The 16284-nt window shown below is 35.3% G+C and overlaps 2 protein-coding genes across 2 annotated transcripts; both read right to left on the minus strand.

The window, feature by feature from the left end:
- Positions 1-9278: 9278 nt before the first annotated feature.
- Positions 9279-11651, minus strand: LOC137034270 (chemerin-like receptor 1). Its single transcript, XM_067407025.1, has 2 exons — positions 11381-11651; positions 9279-10890 (listed from the first exon to the last, which is right to left on the minus strand). Exon 2 carries the CDS (start codon positions 10854-10856, stop codon positions 9825-9827), a length of 1032 nt encoding a protein of 343 aa, XP_067263126.1. The 5' UTR covers positions 10857-10890; positions 11381-11651; the 3' UTR covers positions 9279-9824.
- A 52-nt stretch (positions 11652-11703) lies between these two features.
- Positions 11704-15406, minus strand: cmklr1 (chemokine-like receptor 1). The gene is made up of 2 exons (XM_067407022.1): positions 15296-15406; positions 11704-14610 (listed from the first exon to the last, which is right to left on the minus strand). The coding sequence occupies exon 2, from the start codon at positions 14589-14591 to the stop codon at positions 13527-13529; it is 1065 nt and encodes a 354-aa protein (XP_067263123.1). The 5' UTR covers positions 14592-14610; positions 15296-15406; the 3' UTR covers positions 11704-13526.
- Positions 15407-16284: the final 878 nt, after the last annotated feature.

The following is a 16284-nucleotide window of genomic DNA, read 5'->3' on the forward strand; positions in this document are numbered from 1 at the left end:
AAATCAGACACAATTATTTGTAATAGTTAACCAATAATTGTTTAAAGCACTCTGGGGCCTGTCCCCCATCCCCCGAGAAGTTCTCAGTTACAAGTTTAGTGCGCTAAAGAATGTGGTTGCCACATTGAGAGCAGAGAAGAGATACAGGAAACGTGCATCTTTCCTGCATTTTACCCACAGAACACAGATGTTCCTGCAAAGACAGACTATTTATAGACAGACTGTTCTATAAATGAACCTGCATATCCCCATGAAATGGTATTACTGGTTGTATTGCACATTGTATTCACATGTTTTATTAAACATTTAAGTTAACTTCCATTATGCTATGTTTAGTGTCTATGGGTTTGTATCGAGAAGATTTAAATGCTTGTGTATGCAGTATGGCCATAATTGTGCAACACATCACTATTACAAGAATCTTTAATAGTTCTTCTTCAAAAACTCAGCCAGTTAATCTTGCTCGGTCGTAAAAGCCCTGACAGGAGTTGTGTTGTCGCCCGGAAATACAAAATCTTCACTGCTCCGGTCAACAACTAAGAGGTGTGACTTTGACCACAGGTTAAAAGCCAGTGAACAATGCCACTCCCTCTCTTTCCTTGCTTCTTGGACGACTGAACAGACCCCTCCTTGCTGCAGGCCTCAACTGTGTGCTCATCATCCGAATAGATACTGGCAACAACTTCAGACAAAATCATCAAGATTTCTCCTGAGCCTGCAGATCCGATGCTCCTCAGCCTGAAGGCATCTTGCAAGTATCGTACATTTGAACACTAAATAGCGATTTAGTATTGATTTGTAAAACTTACCTTTGTCAGCAAAGGTGTTTTATTGCTGAGGAAACTGATGATTCTTTTCCAGATTGTCTTTGACCTTTTCCTATATCTCTATTAACAGTTCCCCTTCCGGTTCAACTAGATATTTACTCATTCTTACCTATGTATGTATGTGACCTCTGTGTATGTCATGTGTTTGTTAGTTTAGTTATGTGTTTGTGAGTTAGTTAATAAAGATTGTGCACAATACATGTTTGGTTCTGACTCTGTCTGCTAATAAATTGCCTCTTAAGTGATTTAGATCCTGACTACATGCTCTGAGTAGTACGGTACAATAAGAATGTTATTTTTCCATAACCTGGAAATGAGCTTTTCTTAGAATTAATTAATTAGAATTAATGAACAATCAACAGTGTGTGTTCACTGGACGAATAGGTTAATTGATTGTAATATTAATCTTAATGTAGCTACATCCAGTTAATCACTAGAAGTCCCAGAGAGCAGCCATTTGGCTTTTCTACCTATAAAACCCGCAGGACAGCCGATGGGCTGGAAGTCTTTAGGCTAATATCCTTAATCAGCTGTGAACAGTTGCTTTTGTTATGTAAACAATGTGGGGCCATGCTGAGCCACTTCAAGGAAACTTGTGTTTCACTTTGCCATCTTAGGGAGAAATCAACACACATGTTTTTTTCCTTTGTTGCTGAGATCTATTGATAAAAATAGTACAAAATAAAATAAAGAAACCAACCATTTGTACACATATTTAAAAATAATATTAAAAAGTGAGTGAGTACATTCCAGCAATCACTCACAATCCTGGCACTGCCTGGCAATATATTATAAATACATTTTGTATATATTCATTATATATTAATCTTATATTTGAAATACATCATAAGTCCATTTTTAAAAGTGTTTGAAAGATGGGTTCAAGTGTACTACAAGTGGTAACTAAATAAATTTTTCTATACAGAGATAGTATGTTAAAAGCACATTTTAGTTCAAATTCATGGTGTCTCAAAATAGCACAGTTGAGCACACTTAGATGTTCTTAAGATTATCTTAAGAAGTACTAAAGAAGAGCTTTTAGTATATTAAGTACAAAATAAGTGCACGGAAATAGAGCACTGTACATTATGGAAGTGTAAAAGTGTAATAAAATAAAGTGTATTTTACTGGACTTTTTTTCACCTGGGTAGACACTCCAACACTTTCCGTTTGCATTAAGATTATTTTTATTACCACACTGGCAGATATTGATCATTTTACTTAAGTAAAATGCACTTAATTTAGATCCCCCCCAGGAAACAAGACTAAATATCATATATAATTTTCTCATATAGAAAATCCATCTTGATTTAAAGGGCATATTGCAGGTTAGAGCTTTAGTGATTCAATGTGTAGAAAAATAATGTATGAAATAGATTTTCTTGAAAAAAACATGCATAAATACGCTACATAGGCTTCTGGAGTCGTTTTTTGTGAGAAAATTTTACTTCCGCATCTGAAAAATGCCTAATCGGACGTGACGTCACTGAAGGGAACGCGATCAATATAAACTATAGGAAAACAGTGGATCGCAATGACAGTTCGGACGCTGAGGAAATTGTAAATGCTTATTTATACTCGTATAACTAATCACAGCCATACAATTAGCCTGCTGTGGTCAAGAGAGCAGGGACAGGCCAGAATTAGACAGAATAACGGTCAAAAGAGACAAATTGAGCTGTTGTGTGAGGAAAAACAGTGGAGAACAGGACAGAGACCGGTGTTAGCTTATAGATATAACGTTAGGTAACGACATGTGCTCAGATCACAATATTGTACAGATTATTATCATGAATCAGGCAATAGCAAAGCTATTGGTCATCTAGGAGTAGGCCTAACTGATTACTAATAACAGAAACGAATAAACTTTGATCAGGCCTATGTCACACGCGTTAATATCAGTCCACACTAACGTTACGTGATATAGCCGTTTCTCATCACGACTGATTTGGTAGTTAGCAAATGTAATAATCAAACACAAAACTTAAAATGTGCACCGTAAGTCTTCATCGAGCTGCATCTCTGACGAATCCATGATGTCATGTTTGTCATGATGGCAAGATTTCATGTTATCCTTTATTCATTAATTCTGTGTTATGAGTTTATTCCGTGCCCATTCACTGATAGTGTGAGGATGTATATGACGCCGGGATTATGTAGTTGTGTGAACTTGAATTTATATAAAAGTTTACATACATGGCATGCATGAAATTGTAGTATTTACATTACTAACCCTATCATTCAAAACTGTTTTGTGTGAGTGTGAGACTGTATGTGTACATAATTTGTATTCATCAGTGTTGAAATTGATTCAAGTAAAAACGGTGAAGAAGCATCGCGTGTGTAAGTTTATTAATTTAATATAATCATTTACAGAAGTATTACAATGTTGAACTACATCATATCGCCAGGATGATAATCCTCCAGTCTAAAATGAATGCGTTTTTCGAAGCACATGCAGAACATGCCCAACAAACCCCGGCACAGAAGATAGCAGCGTAGTTTTTCTTGTTAGTAAACCTCTGTACTCGATGTCCTGACAGGCTGAAGTTTGTGAAACCTCCACAAACACAATAATTTACCATTACGATGATAAATAGAATACAAAAACTACCGAAAACACACTGATTCACGGCCGCTGTTGCTAAATACCAATTTATTCTGCACTGAATCAACACAGAGCTCTGCGAACATCTCCCTGTAGTGACGTAAAATGACGCGACGCTGAAAAAAAAAGAGGTTTTTACAGAGTCACTTTATCTACTAAATTAATGCCCTTATGTCTCGCAAAACATTTTTAAACCCTGCAGTACCTTTTTATATGGTATTTTTGTACAAGGTTAGCCTATATATTCATCTCGAAAAAAATGTTAAACCTGCAATATGCACTTTAAGATTTTTTTTTTTTTAATTTACTTGAAATAGGATAAAAAATACTTAGTATGAAAAGCATTTTTGCAGTGTGAATGAGCGAGTTAACTTTTTAAACATCACTTGCACTCCCTCATTTCAGGGTTAACATACTCAGAGTTTTCACTTAACCTCCTTTCTGAAACCGGCCCATGGTCAATCAAGTTCTCTGCTTTTAGCAGCCCTCCCTCCCCCACACATACAAACAAGCCACCAGCAACCATTCACACACACACCCCCAACCCCCCTGCAGATTGCTCAGGTAATGACCATATTTACACATGAATTGATGCTAATGATAGCCAAAAGACTAGCCAGTTAGCATCCACTTGGCTAAAGGAGGGTTACAAATCTCTGGGACTTCTAGTGTTAACTGATTTATATATTCATAATTAATCATAATTAATCATCATAATAAGTTATGAATAATTATTCATATTTCCCCTTTGAGTTAATTTGAATTTCGAATTTGGATCTCGCTAGAGAGGCCAATCTACTAAAATGAGCCAATGCACATTGACATGCAATCAGCTGTGCCACCCAATGAATTTTGTTTCTTTTAAATTGTTGCTAAATTGAGGTCTTTTGAAGTGTCAGGTTTCACATGCATTTTGTTGTAGATATATCATATATAGTCCTATATCTAATGTTAAATGACCAACAGTAATATCCAATGATGCAACTTCTCTCTCTTTTTTTTCTCTCTCTTTTTTCTTTTTCTCTTTTGAATTAAAAATATGCTATCATTTACAGATATTTTAAATAAATGCAAGAAAATGCTAACTCCAGGTCTCCCCTTTATGACACAATTTTTAGATTTCAGTTGGGATATTTCTAATTATTGAGCCCAAATGATTGGGCATAAAGCCTATATTTGTCTGAAGTTGTTAATTTTCATTCATTCATTCATTCTCTGTTATTTAAGCCTCAGAAATCAGTGAGGATTTCCTCATTTGACGTCGAGACACATAGTGATAACACAGAATGTCAAATAAAGACACTGAGGTAGTTTGAAAATCATAGCATTGCATTTTTTTTTTAAGTTGTGAGATGCAGCTTAATATTTTGTGAAATGATGGGCTTAAATGATAAAATAAATTGACATATACCTCATTTTATAACAGGGCAACACTGGCTTCTCTTTTTGTAGCATCCAAGTGAAAAAAGACTTTCATTTGCTGTGCTTCACTTCAACACCAACTTAACAGCTAAACACAAAAGTTAACATAAAGTAAACTTACAATTATTATGCACTATTGCTTGTTGGGAAATAACTAAAAAAGCAATAGCCTATTGAAAATGCATCTAGTCTACTAATGCAAACTTTAAGTTCTTATAAGGCAACATACATGGAGACAACATATGTATCAGGCATCTTGTAAGGCGACATACTTGGTTCAGATGTACTTAGTACACATAATATTTTCAAAAATCTTTGGTATACGCCACTGTAACGTTGCCACTGGATAGCCTATATGTTCCTACTGTGCACTTGCCATTGGTCTGTTGTCTGCAGTCCCTATCAATCCTATTCAAAAATAGCCCAAAATTTATGAATAAAAAGGGCAGTAGAAGTGAAATTTGGAATTGCTTTGCTTATAAAACTTGCTTTGGGACGAAACACATCAGATTCCTGTCACTCACTTGTCCATTGACTTTTAAAGGTTGATTTATAACCTATGCAGTAGCTATGTCATAGGATGTGTGTAGCATGCATAGCATACAGCGTGGCCTGACATGCATCTCTCCAAAAATGTAACAATGCGTCAATTCTACGTGGACCCCAAGCGCTGTGATTGGTCTGCTAGGGCCCCGTTCCTCAGGTCAAAACAAAATATTGAAGCAGACAACAACGCGGAAGTATAAATGAAAATCCAAGCATATCAAATGCATAGAGGCTACGGTGTAAGTCTGACGCAGAAGTATAAATCAGCCTTAAGAGTTAAGAGATCAACATATGAGTGCATCATTCAAATTATCTAATTTAATGTTTTATTTACTTTTAACACTGATCAACGTACATACATAAGAGCATATTGTTTAAACAACACAAAAGCTCCAGCTCATGTGTTTTCTTTCTCAACTGTTTACGTTCACTTAATACATAACTGACTGTGTTTATGTGAATAATCACCAAGACAGAGATTTTGACAATTTTGTGTGTATTTGACCGTTTAAGTGCAATAAGCTGTGAAAAGGAATTCATTTTGGAATTAAATGACTTGCATGTTTAAATTAGCAACGCTTTAAAAAGACAAGGGCAAGTGACACTTCCGTCAGTTGTCCCGAAAATGGCTTATATTGCAGCTTATGATGCTTTGTCATTTGAAGCCAGAAGCCATTTGCTCAGTTTGAGAGATAGAGGGGAAATGCGACACTGCTGATTCACTCACACTGTTTGTGAAATTACTTCTCAGAAAAAGTTTTCAAATTACTGACTTGATGTAATAATCTGTGTTGATTAATTTACTAATACATGTTTGCAGTAATTTCCCACATTATAAATGTGAAACCCGCGGGACTGAGTAAAATTTTGCACAATAGCCTACTCGCAATCCCATGCCAAAATTCATACCCTGTATGGTATCGATTAATAATATTGAAACTACGGTATTAGATTGTTGTTCCGTACTGAAGCCAAAATTTTGTGAATTTGTGAATGTTTTAAATGGTTGTCAGTAAATGGGACACTAAATATAATTTTGGTTTTTAATAAAAATTTTCCCAGTAATAAGGCAAGCTCATAATTATCACTTCAGAAGTGGGAAATAGGAAATATTTGTTTCTGATTGATCTGTTTTTAGAGTTTATGCTGGGGAAAAAGCTGTTTTATAAAAGATGTCAGAAGTTAGGATTCATTTAATGGCAAATCATATGGTATTCACAAAGAATGATTGAATGTCTCACAACTCCTGTGTTGATGACGGAATTTGCATCACACAAACTCTATGTGCACAGTGCACACTAGTATACTTGTAAAAAGTGAAGTACACTTTGAAGGAAGCTGAAGTGTTATGTGTTAAATATCTAGAAATTTTCTCCAGATGGTATGATGACGTAAATCCTCAAACTATACCAGGTTTATTAGATAAATGCATGGACAGCTCAAAAAACAAGGTGAAAAGGTTACTGTAAGATCTGCATCCAAGGCATATGACTAATCAACATACATGCACTCATTTTTCTAATTGCAATTTTCTAACAGCCCTGCATCCTTGACTAATGTGGTGTTAGGAAAAGCAAGACTTGAATTTCCTGCTTGACAAAAACAGAGATCAAGCATCCTGCAATAAAACAATAAAACTTATCTGGAAAAAAGATCTCAAAGAAGTAGGAAAGGACAACGCCTTGCCCTAACCCCAAAAGGACAATGCCTCCCCCACCACACATACACACACAAACACAAACACACCCTTCCCCCTCACTCAAGTCACTGAAAATTCTTTAAGACATATAATGTAACTTGTGTATCTATTGTTTTTCCCTTTGTATGTTTGGTATCATTTTAAATGTCTCAGTGCGATTGGTAAAATGGTCTCAATTTCACAGCAGTCACTGGTATTATGAAGAAGACTGAAAACTAAGGAAAATTATGTCCTCTCTTTGGGTGGTGCCTTTTGTGAAAAACCACTCCTCTTCCCCGAAAACAGGTGTTGGTGCAGTAAATATTTATAACATTTTCTGTTCTGGTCTGTATATAAGGTAAATTGCAAAGCAGTCATGGGGGATTTTCTATAGTGTCTTCGAACACTAGTCCACCACTGTGTGCATGTGCATTTCAACTGATGTTATGCATTTATTATTTCTGAATTGGCTTCTAATTGTCTAACTGTAATGTAATTGGCATGGTATATTTTTTACTTGACGAATAAAATTTTATATTTGGTTTATTCTGCATTATTCTTAATTCATTATTTCTAGTAGATTAAAGCAAAGGTATTACCACAAATCTGTGTTCAGGATTGATCATACGGAAGGTTTAATAGATGGAGCATGGGGCACATCAATTAAGTCCATTTCGATTTCTGACTATCGCTGCCTTAAATAAGTTGCAGTTTTCGTGAATATATAAAAACTACGCTTTTTGTTACGAGTAAGCAGAACGTGACCAACTTAAAGGTAGATATTTACCCTGCATCCAATGTTTAAGGTCAGAACTGACGAGTTTGTGTCTAGGAAGAGCATTCAGTTGGCCAAAGTGACTCTTCTAAAGCGATACCGGGACCGCAGTGAACGAAATTATAATATTGAAGATATAAGGTAATCAGAATAATAAAAAATCTAAATTAAAGCATAACTAATGATTCATTACTAATTGGAAACACAACCTAAGAATAAGAATCATTTGAAATTGGAGTCAGATTAAACAAGTGAAATTAAGTGAACTTCACAGAGGCGCTGAAAAGGCATACACGCGTTAACCTTCGCCCAGGCCGCCGAATTCTGTTTTTGGGCCGATGCACGGGGGGGGTTCCTTACAAGCGTTTTTGAATGAAAAATGCAAATCACCTCTAATACAAAATGTAACAATAATAAGGGTAAATGTAGCAACATGTTAAAGAGTTTCCAAGAAAAACATCTTACCAGATACATGCAAATACATTTTTGTAAAGTTTATATAAAAATGGAATAAAGCTGAGGCATCTTTCTGAATGTATTGTGTATGGACTGAATAATATTTATTGACCTTAAATGAAAGGAAATAAATTTTTTGCTGCTAATTATTATATTTATATTATATTAATCATGATTATGTATAAATCATATAATATATTCATATAATTATTATATTAGTTGGCAATTAATATTACACTTTATATAATACAATACATGCATTAATATAAGCTTTTAAACAAATTAAGCTTACGTAGACATTCATTTGAGATCTTTGTGAACCTATATAAATTATTAGGCCATTTTCTTTGATTCACATGCATTGATATAGTCAGATATTTTCTTTCCACTGCCTTCTCAAACTGAGAAGCAGCAGTGTTTATTCCTGCTTTGTAAATGTGTTTAATTTCATGATATTTTTCATAACGATTTCTTAATCTTCAAAGGAGTAGTGAATTGCGCAGTCACTCTATCAAGAAATGAATCAAACGGATGCTCTGCATGTTCCATGTGATTGGCTGTTTGCCGCATGTGTTACACCTCCAGGTTCACACCCTTCAGTTAATCGCAAACTTTGGATCAAACCTGAGTTGACAAAGAATGTTGAAACTCTGAAACTCTGTTTGTTTCATGCAACAGGCCACTATTCCTAATGTGTGCCAGTTTGTTCCCTTAGTTACTGATTATCGCCACTTGTTTCTAATTGAGTTCTTTTGATATAACACCTATATTTACACCCGTTTCTGTTCTCTGACAGTTCTCATTAATGTTAATGTAAGGTTTGGTTTGCGTTTATCCTGTATGTTCCTGTGATCTTCTGAATCTGTTGGATAGTTAATAAAGTCTGTTATTTGAATTGTCTTCGTGAGTGCTTCTTGCAAATGACACATGCAAAAATGGTAAAAAAGTACAAATTTAATAGTTGTCATAGAATTCTGCAAAAAGCATTAAGCAAAATGGTGTTTTAATATACAAAACTTTTGTAGAAAGTAGCTTTCATCTAACCTATTTACATTGATTTATTCTAGACGTTTCAGCTGTGTTACATGCCACAAACAACTTTTTAATATTCATTCTTTTCCAGGCCAGCATTCTCCAGTCCGACTTAAATAAGAATAAAGAGAAATATCGGTAACACTTTACAATAAGGTCTCATTTGTTAACATTAGTTAATATATTAACTATATGATCTAACAATGAGAAATACATTTGTTCCAGTATTTATTCATCTTTGTTAAAGTAGTAAAAATACTGTAATTCATTGTTTGTTCATGCTATTTCACAATAATGTTAACAAAAACATTTATTTGAATAATGTATTAGTAAACATTGAAATTAACATTATCTAAGATTAATAAATGGTGTAGAAATTTTGATCATTCTTATGTTAAAGTAGTTAACTAATGTGAACTAATCAAACCTTATTGTAAAGTGTTACTAAAATTTCTTTTGTCCAAGAATTGTTTTAAAATTTCAGACAGCAGTGGAAAGTCTGTTATCCACAGAATTGGTAATGGAGGTTCTTTGGAAAGCGCTCCGGGTCTCCTCATCAATGGCACTCTCAATCTTTGACAGGAAGGAATAGCATTTCTTCTTCAAATCCTTGGCCATGAATGCATAGAGGAATGGGTTTATAAAGCTGTTTGCAGTGGCAAGGGCTGCAGATATTTGTTGGGCCGTGTTAAAGACAGGATCATGCTCAGTTTTGCCCACCTCTAGAATACAAGTAATGTGAAATGGCAACCAACAGACAAAAAACGTTGTAATCAGTAAAGTCATTATCTTGTAAGGCTTGGTGGATTTGGACATTTGGTTTGCTCTAAGTTTACAGATCAGGATGGAGTAACAGGTGGAAATGGTCAAGAGCGGAATTAAAAACCCAAAAGTAAAGCGTGTGAACACAATGGTTCTGTGGTAACCTTTATAGTCGGTATAACATTTGACCGTTGATAACTCATGGATAATATCTCTAAATTTGGCAGGTGGAATGCTAAGCAATGCAGACACAAACCAAGCTATCATAACAACTAAAGAAGCTTTCTTTATAGTGCGTTGATTTTGGGCCCAGACAGGAAACTTGACTGTGATGCAGCGATCCACACTAATGATGACCAGGATGAAAATGCTGCTGTACATATTGATGGTCATAACAAAAGAGGTGAACTTGCACATGAAGAGCCCAAAGATCCAGTTGTCCATCACTATTCTGCTAATGATGAAAGGGAGAGTAGCGCAGAAAATGAAGTCAGACAAAGCCAGGCTCAGGTACCAGGTGGTGTTCACTGACTTCTTCATCTTAAAACCAGTAATCCAGATCACCGCACCATTTCCAACGATGCCAAGAAGGAATATGATCACATTAAGAATAACTGTGATTACACATGCTGCTTCCTTGCAGTATCCAGCATGTACATCCACAGGAATGTTGTTTGTGTGATTTTTAATGTCTTTTACATAATCACTGTAATCAATGTAGTTGTAATCTGGTACATCAGTTGAATTCATTATGTATTGTTAGAACTAAACAGGAAGTAGAGTTCTGTAATGAAAACAACAGGCAATTTATCCAAACAAATTTAAAGTAAAGCCATTTTACTTATTTCTAAAAATGAATGCAGTTGCTGAGCAAAAACCACACAGGACCACAATTTACACAAGTATCATGTTATCAGCATTTGAAATTGAAATGCAACTAACTCACTTTGAAACTTCAACATGCATGTAAAAATTATGACTGACAAGTATGTTTGTTAAGTTAGGAAGATGTAATGTTTCTTATTTTGTATCCTATCTACAGCCTGTAAATGTGGTTGCAATCCTGAATTTATAAAGTATCTTGATTTTACGATTTACAAACTACAGATTTTGTTACTGCATGAAATTAGGCGCATGCATCTTAATTCAGTTACTGCTCTCTGTCTTTAGAATGGTACAGAAAACAAGTGTTCACCGCATGATCAAATACACATCTTGTATCTTATATATCTTTGATGCATTGGCTCGTATAACATCTATATAGAATAACTTACCTCACAAAGTAAGCTTCACAATGCCGTTTTCAATGCTTCAGATCTGTACTTCTGCTGCTAGGTTTTTTTCTCATGATAAGTGCAGACAAGGCTATTTGCCAAATTTTAACACCTAGTTCCTCTGAGAGTTGCAAGCAAATTTCTGAGAACTGATACTGTTGATGGCCACATTCAAAAGGCTCTGTTTATCTGATAGTTAGCAATAGGCTGGTTTGAGGTTAAAACCAGATAATATAGCGCCATTTCAGTGAACTGGCCAACATGTGTCAAACTCTGCCTCCTTTACCATTGTGGGATGATGCAAAAGTGTGGTATATTATGAAGCTCACAGCACAATAATTGCAGTTAAATAATTATGTTTATTAGTCACAGAAAAGTTCAGTAAAGTTATTATACAGAGTATTATACAAAGTTATTATGAAGATTAAAGAATGCTTGCTTACATTAGGAATCCATCTGCATTGTGCATAATGATGGCTTGATTTACTGTAGATCACTGAAAATTAGGATTGTTTAAAAATGTAATCAAATTAACTGCAAATTCTAATTACAAAGCATCAAATGAAGATAATTCAAAGACAATACATTATTGTGGCAAACATGTAAATCATTAAATATATATATTACAAAAAAAAGTGGTGTCAGAAGTCAGTATATTGTTTATTACCGTGTATGTCATTTAGGCATGACTGGCTTTAAATTGTGAGAAAGGCTTCTTTCACACAGGGCGGGTTATCACATTCTATCTTGACAATGTACATGTTTTTTTTTGTCAGATATTTTTGGTTGTTGCACCACATTTTAAGATGCAGTGTCACGTTTAAAAGCAGCGTTTAAAGACGCATCTTGTAACCCTTTTGTTCTGTTTCATTTTGTTGCAGTTTTGAATGCAAGAATGCATCCAGAATAACATTTAGGTGGTATTTTGAAGCTTAAATTGCACAGATGGTAAGAAAATCTACGCTCAGGTGGCACACTCTAAGAAAAGTCCATAGGGCCCACTTTACTGTTAATGAGAAGGAATTTTCCATGTTGATTTTTCACAGATGTTTCACCTGTATTCACAACTATGCATTGCATTATGTTGTGTTTTAGGATTAAACAGTATTTCAGGACATGAAGTGGGACAATCACATTGACTCCATTGTGGAAAAAGGCCCAGCAGAGATTGTACTTCCTTCGCCAGTTGAGGAAGTTCAACTTGCCACAGGCGCTGCTGATGCAGTTCTACTCAGCAGTCATCGAGTTCGTCCTCTGTTTTTCAATAACTGTCTGGTTTTGCTCAGCTACAAATTGTGGTCAGAAGACCACAAAGGACAGTTCGGACTGCTCAGAGAATCCCAATCCCAAGCCACCTTCTTTTTGAACATTTGCCGCCTGGCCAGCACTACAGAGCACCAAGCACCAGAAAAGCCAGGCACAGGAAAAGTTTCTTCCCCCAGACTATCTACGTCCCACTGTGCAATGATAACTGTGTGCAATATTACTTGACAATACTCTACCTCTTCCTATTCCATTCCCTGTTAATTATTCTATTCTATTCTGTTTGTATATAGCAAACCTGTGCATACAAGTTTGTCAATTTTGTTTTTGTTATACATATGTGTGTCTTATTTACATATATCTTTAGTTTTTATTTTACTATCTGTGTACTGTCATTGTCTCTGTGTACTGAAAACTTCTTCTGTCACAGAAAACAAATTCTTTGAGTGTGCAAACATACTTGGGAATAAAGCTCTTTCTGATTATGATTAAAGGAAATATCCACAAACTTAACGGAAAATGACATGGAAGAAAATTAAGAAAACTTAGAAAGAGAAAAATCCTCCAAATGCATATGCAACAAGGTCAGCTGAAAAAAAACTGTCCATGCCTTTTCATTGCTAAAGTAGAAATAAAGTTTATTTATTTATTTTTTTAATTTTTTTTTACAATTATCTTTCTAAATAATTGCATTAAATCATGTGAAACTCCTCTAGAACCAGCTCCAAAACACCTACCTAAAAGTTTCTAGTAATCCTAAAGACCTTGATTAGTTGGTGTGTTTAGTTAGGGTTGGAACTGAAGTCTGCAGGACTATGGCCCTCCAGGAACTGCATTAAATTGACAGCCCTAATGCAAAATAACTTACTTCTAGTTTATTATTTTAGATATGAGTGGACGCCCTGGCATCCACTGAGCTAGAGCGAGACAGGTAGCGACTGATTGTTCGGCCATCTTCTCCAATAGCATTCTCAATCTTTGATAAGATGGAGCTTTTGAACTTCTTCCTGAAGTCATTGCCCATGAAGACATACAAAACAGGGTTTAGGAAGCTGTTAGCGGCAGCAACAGTGGTGCCAATGGTCAGTCCGTGAGTAATGACCTCATTGCTGAAGGTTTTGTTTTGTTCGATTAGCACAAATGTGTGGTACGGCAGCCAGCACACGAAGAAGGTCAGAATGAGAGCCGTCATGATCTTAAAGGGTTTGTTGGACTTTGCCATTTGGGTGGCTCTCAGTCTGAGGATGATGACAGTATAACAAACGATGATGAGGATGAAAGGGATCACAAATCCAAAAACAAAGCGGCTCATTGCGATGATTCTGTGGCTGTACTGGCTGGACGTGTAGTTGTTCATGCATCGGTTTGTGCCCAGGTAATTCTGGACATCACGGAATACAATAGATGGGATACTTAAAGCTGCAGAGATGATCCATGCGAGTACAATTAACACAGATGCTTTTCCGATAGTGCGGTGATTCTGTGCCCAAACAGGAAACATGACGGCGATGCAGCGATCCATGCTGATGATGACGAGGAGGAAGATGCTGCTGAACATGTTGAGGAACATGACAAAGGACGTGAACTTGCACATGAAGAGGCCGAAGATCCAGTCCGAGGTGACACTATAGGCGATGTTAAATGGCAAGCAGGCACAGAATATGAAGTCAGACAGAGCCAGGCTCAGGTACCAGGTAGTATTGACTGTCTTCTTCATGCCAAACCCTGCAATCCAGATGACCACCGCATTTCCTCCAAGGCCCAGCAAACAGATGATCAAATTGATCACCAGCAACAACAGGCAAAGAACCTGAGTGAAACATGTGTTGTGGACTTTTGTGGGGAAAGAAACTTCTTCATGAGTTATATTACTGGAGTTATCATAATAAATGTAATTTCCATATTCACTATTTGAATCATAGTTAAATAGGAAATCTGTTGAATCCATTGTAATTTACGTTGATTCCCTGTAAGCAGACAGCAAAAGGATCTTTTGTTAGTTAAATAGTTCAAGTATTACACATTATATCTACATAAACTTTTGACAAAGATGAATTAAGAACTATTTTTTATTGCCAACATTTAAGACACCTGATGACAACAAGCAGAATCACAGAAGGAAAGAGAAACACAAGAATTAACAGAGGTTTAGATGTTGATCTTGATTTTATTGAAAATGTTTGGTTACTATTATGGTGATCAGTGTTTCGTTTAGTTGGACAGTTTGACTCTTTGCTTTTTATGTCAGTTTGTGTTTTTTAATGCTGTTTGTTAATTTCACACATTTTAAATGGTTGACTTAATGAATTAATTTGATTTATTCTAACACAATTCTTATATGGTGAATTTAATGAATAATATTGCTTGTAATCTGTTGCTACAATTTTATTGAGTAGATACAGCATATTACTTTTTACAGTGTAAAATCAGTAATATCCCAGTCACTGTTACCAAATTATTTCTGCTCAGCAATGTCATTTCAACCTTAAAGTTGAATGTAACATTATATAACAACAACAAGAAAAACTAAAAGTAAAATAAAACTTTTTGAAAATGTAGTCATAGTAAATAAAACTATTCAATATTATCTCAAATAAATATAATAATAATTCAAGTAAATGTTCACAAGACAAATAATTTGCAGTCTCTCACCTTAGCAAAAAAGCAGTGCCTCCAGCATTACTCTACCGATAACCATTTGACATGTGACAACTGTGTCGCTTTTGCATTTATAAAGGACTCGTGTCTTGTGTCCTTCTCTTGGGCAATATTGTGCATGACTGCACATGCTATACTTCCACAAAACACTTCCAAAACTGTTTTTGTTTTCCTCATCAACAAGATCCCCTACTTTCACTTCACATTTTGTTCTTCTAGATTTGTAGAAATTCATGACAAACTCAAAGCTTTGGCCATCTATGGTGATTTGATATAATTCAATTATCCGTATCAATAAAAATAATTAAGTGATCATTTAAAATAATTTTCCTATAGAGAAATTCCAGGTGTTTTGCTTTTATTTCTCTAATCAAACTTTTCTTTTGAGTATTGTTTAATAGGCAGCTATTTTATATGGTTCTCTTACATTCAGTATCACTTATTTTAGAAAAACTAAAGTTTAACTATCCCCTTAAATTTTACTAAAAGCTATTTCCTCAGTGACATCATTCCCCAGGAAGTGACATCATTTTGGTGCAACAGCACTTACCAGTATCAGTAATGGATTTAATGAATTCTTTGATGGTTTTATAGTGTCTCATTTATTCCACCATGTACAATTATCATAAAATTATAGAAACATATTCCTGCTGACTACCAGCTATGAAGTTTTGTCCTCTGTAGAGGACATTATATTTTAGTGAATTACTCTGTGACCTTACATGTCACAGTCTGGATGTCCTGTAAAGAGCAGATTCAGGGCTTTTCAGAGATACCAAATGTTCAGAGGTTTCACCATGACCATTCCCTCTCCTTGGTCTTTAAAAATGGTTGACATTAAAGGGTTAGTTTACCCAAAAATGAAAATTCTGTCATTTATTACTTACCGTCATGCCGTTCCACTCCCGTAAGACCTTCGTTCATCTTCGGAAAACAAATTAAGATATTTTAGTTGAAATCCGATGGCTCCATGAGGCCTCCAT

Source organism: Chanodichthys erythropterus, chromosome 13 (genome assembly GCF_024489055.1).
Source record: "Chanodichthys erythropterus isolate Z2021 chromosome 13, ASM2448905v1, whole genome shotgun sequence".
Taxonomy (NCBI): domain Eukaryota; kingdom Metazoa; phylum Chordata; class Actinopteri; order Cypriniformes; family Xenocyprididae; genus Chanodichthys; species Chanodichthys erythropterus.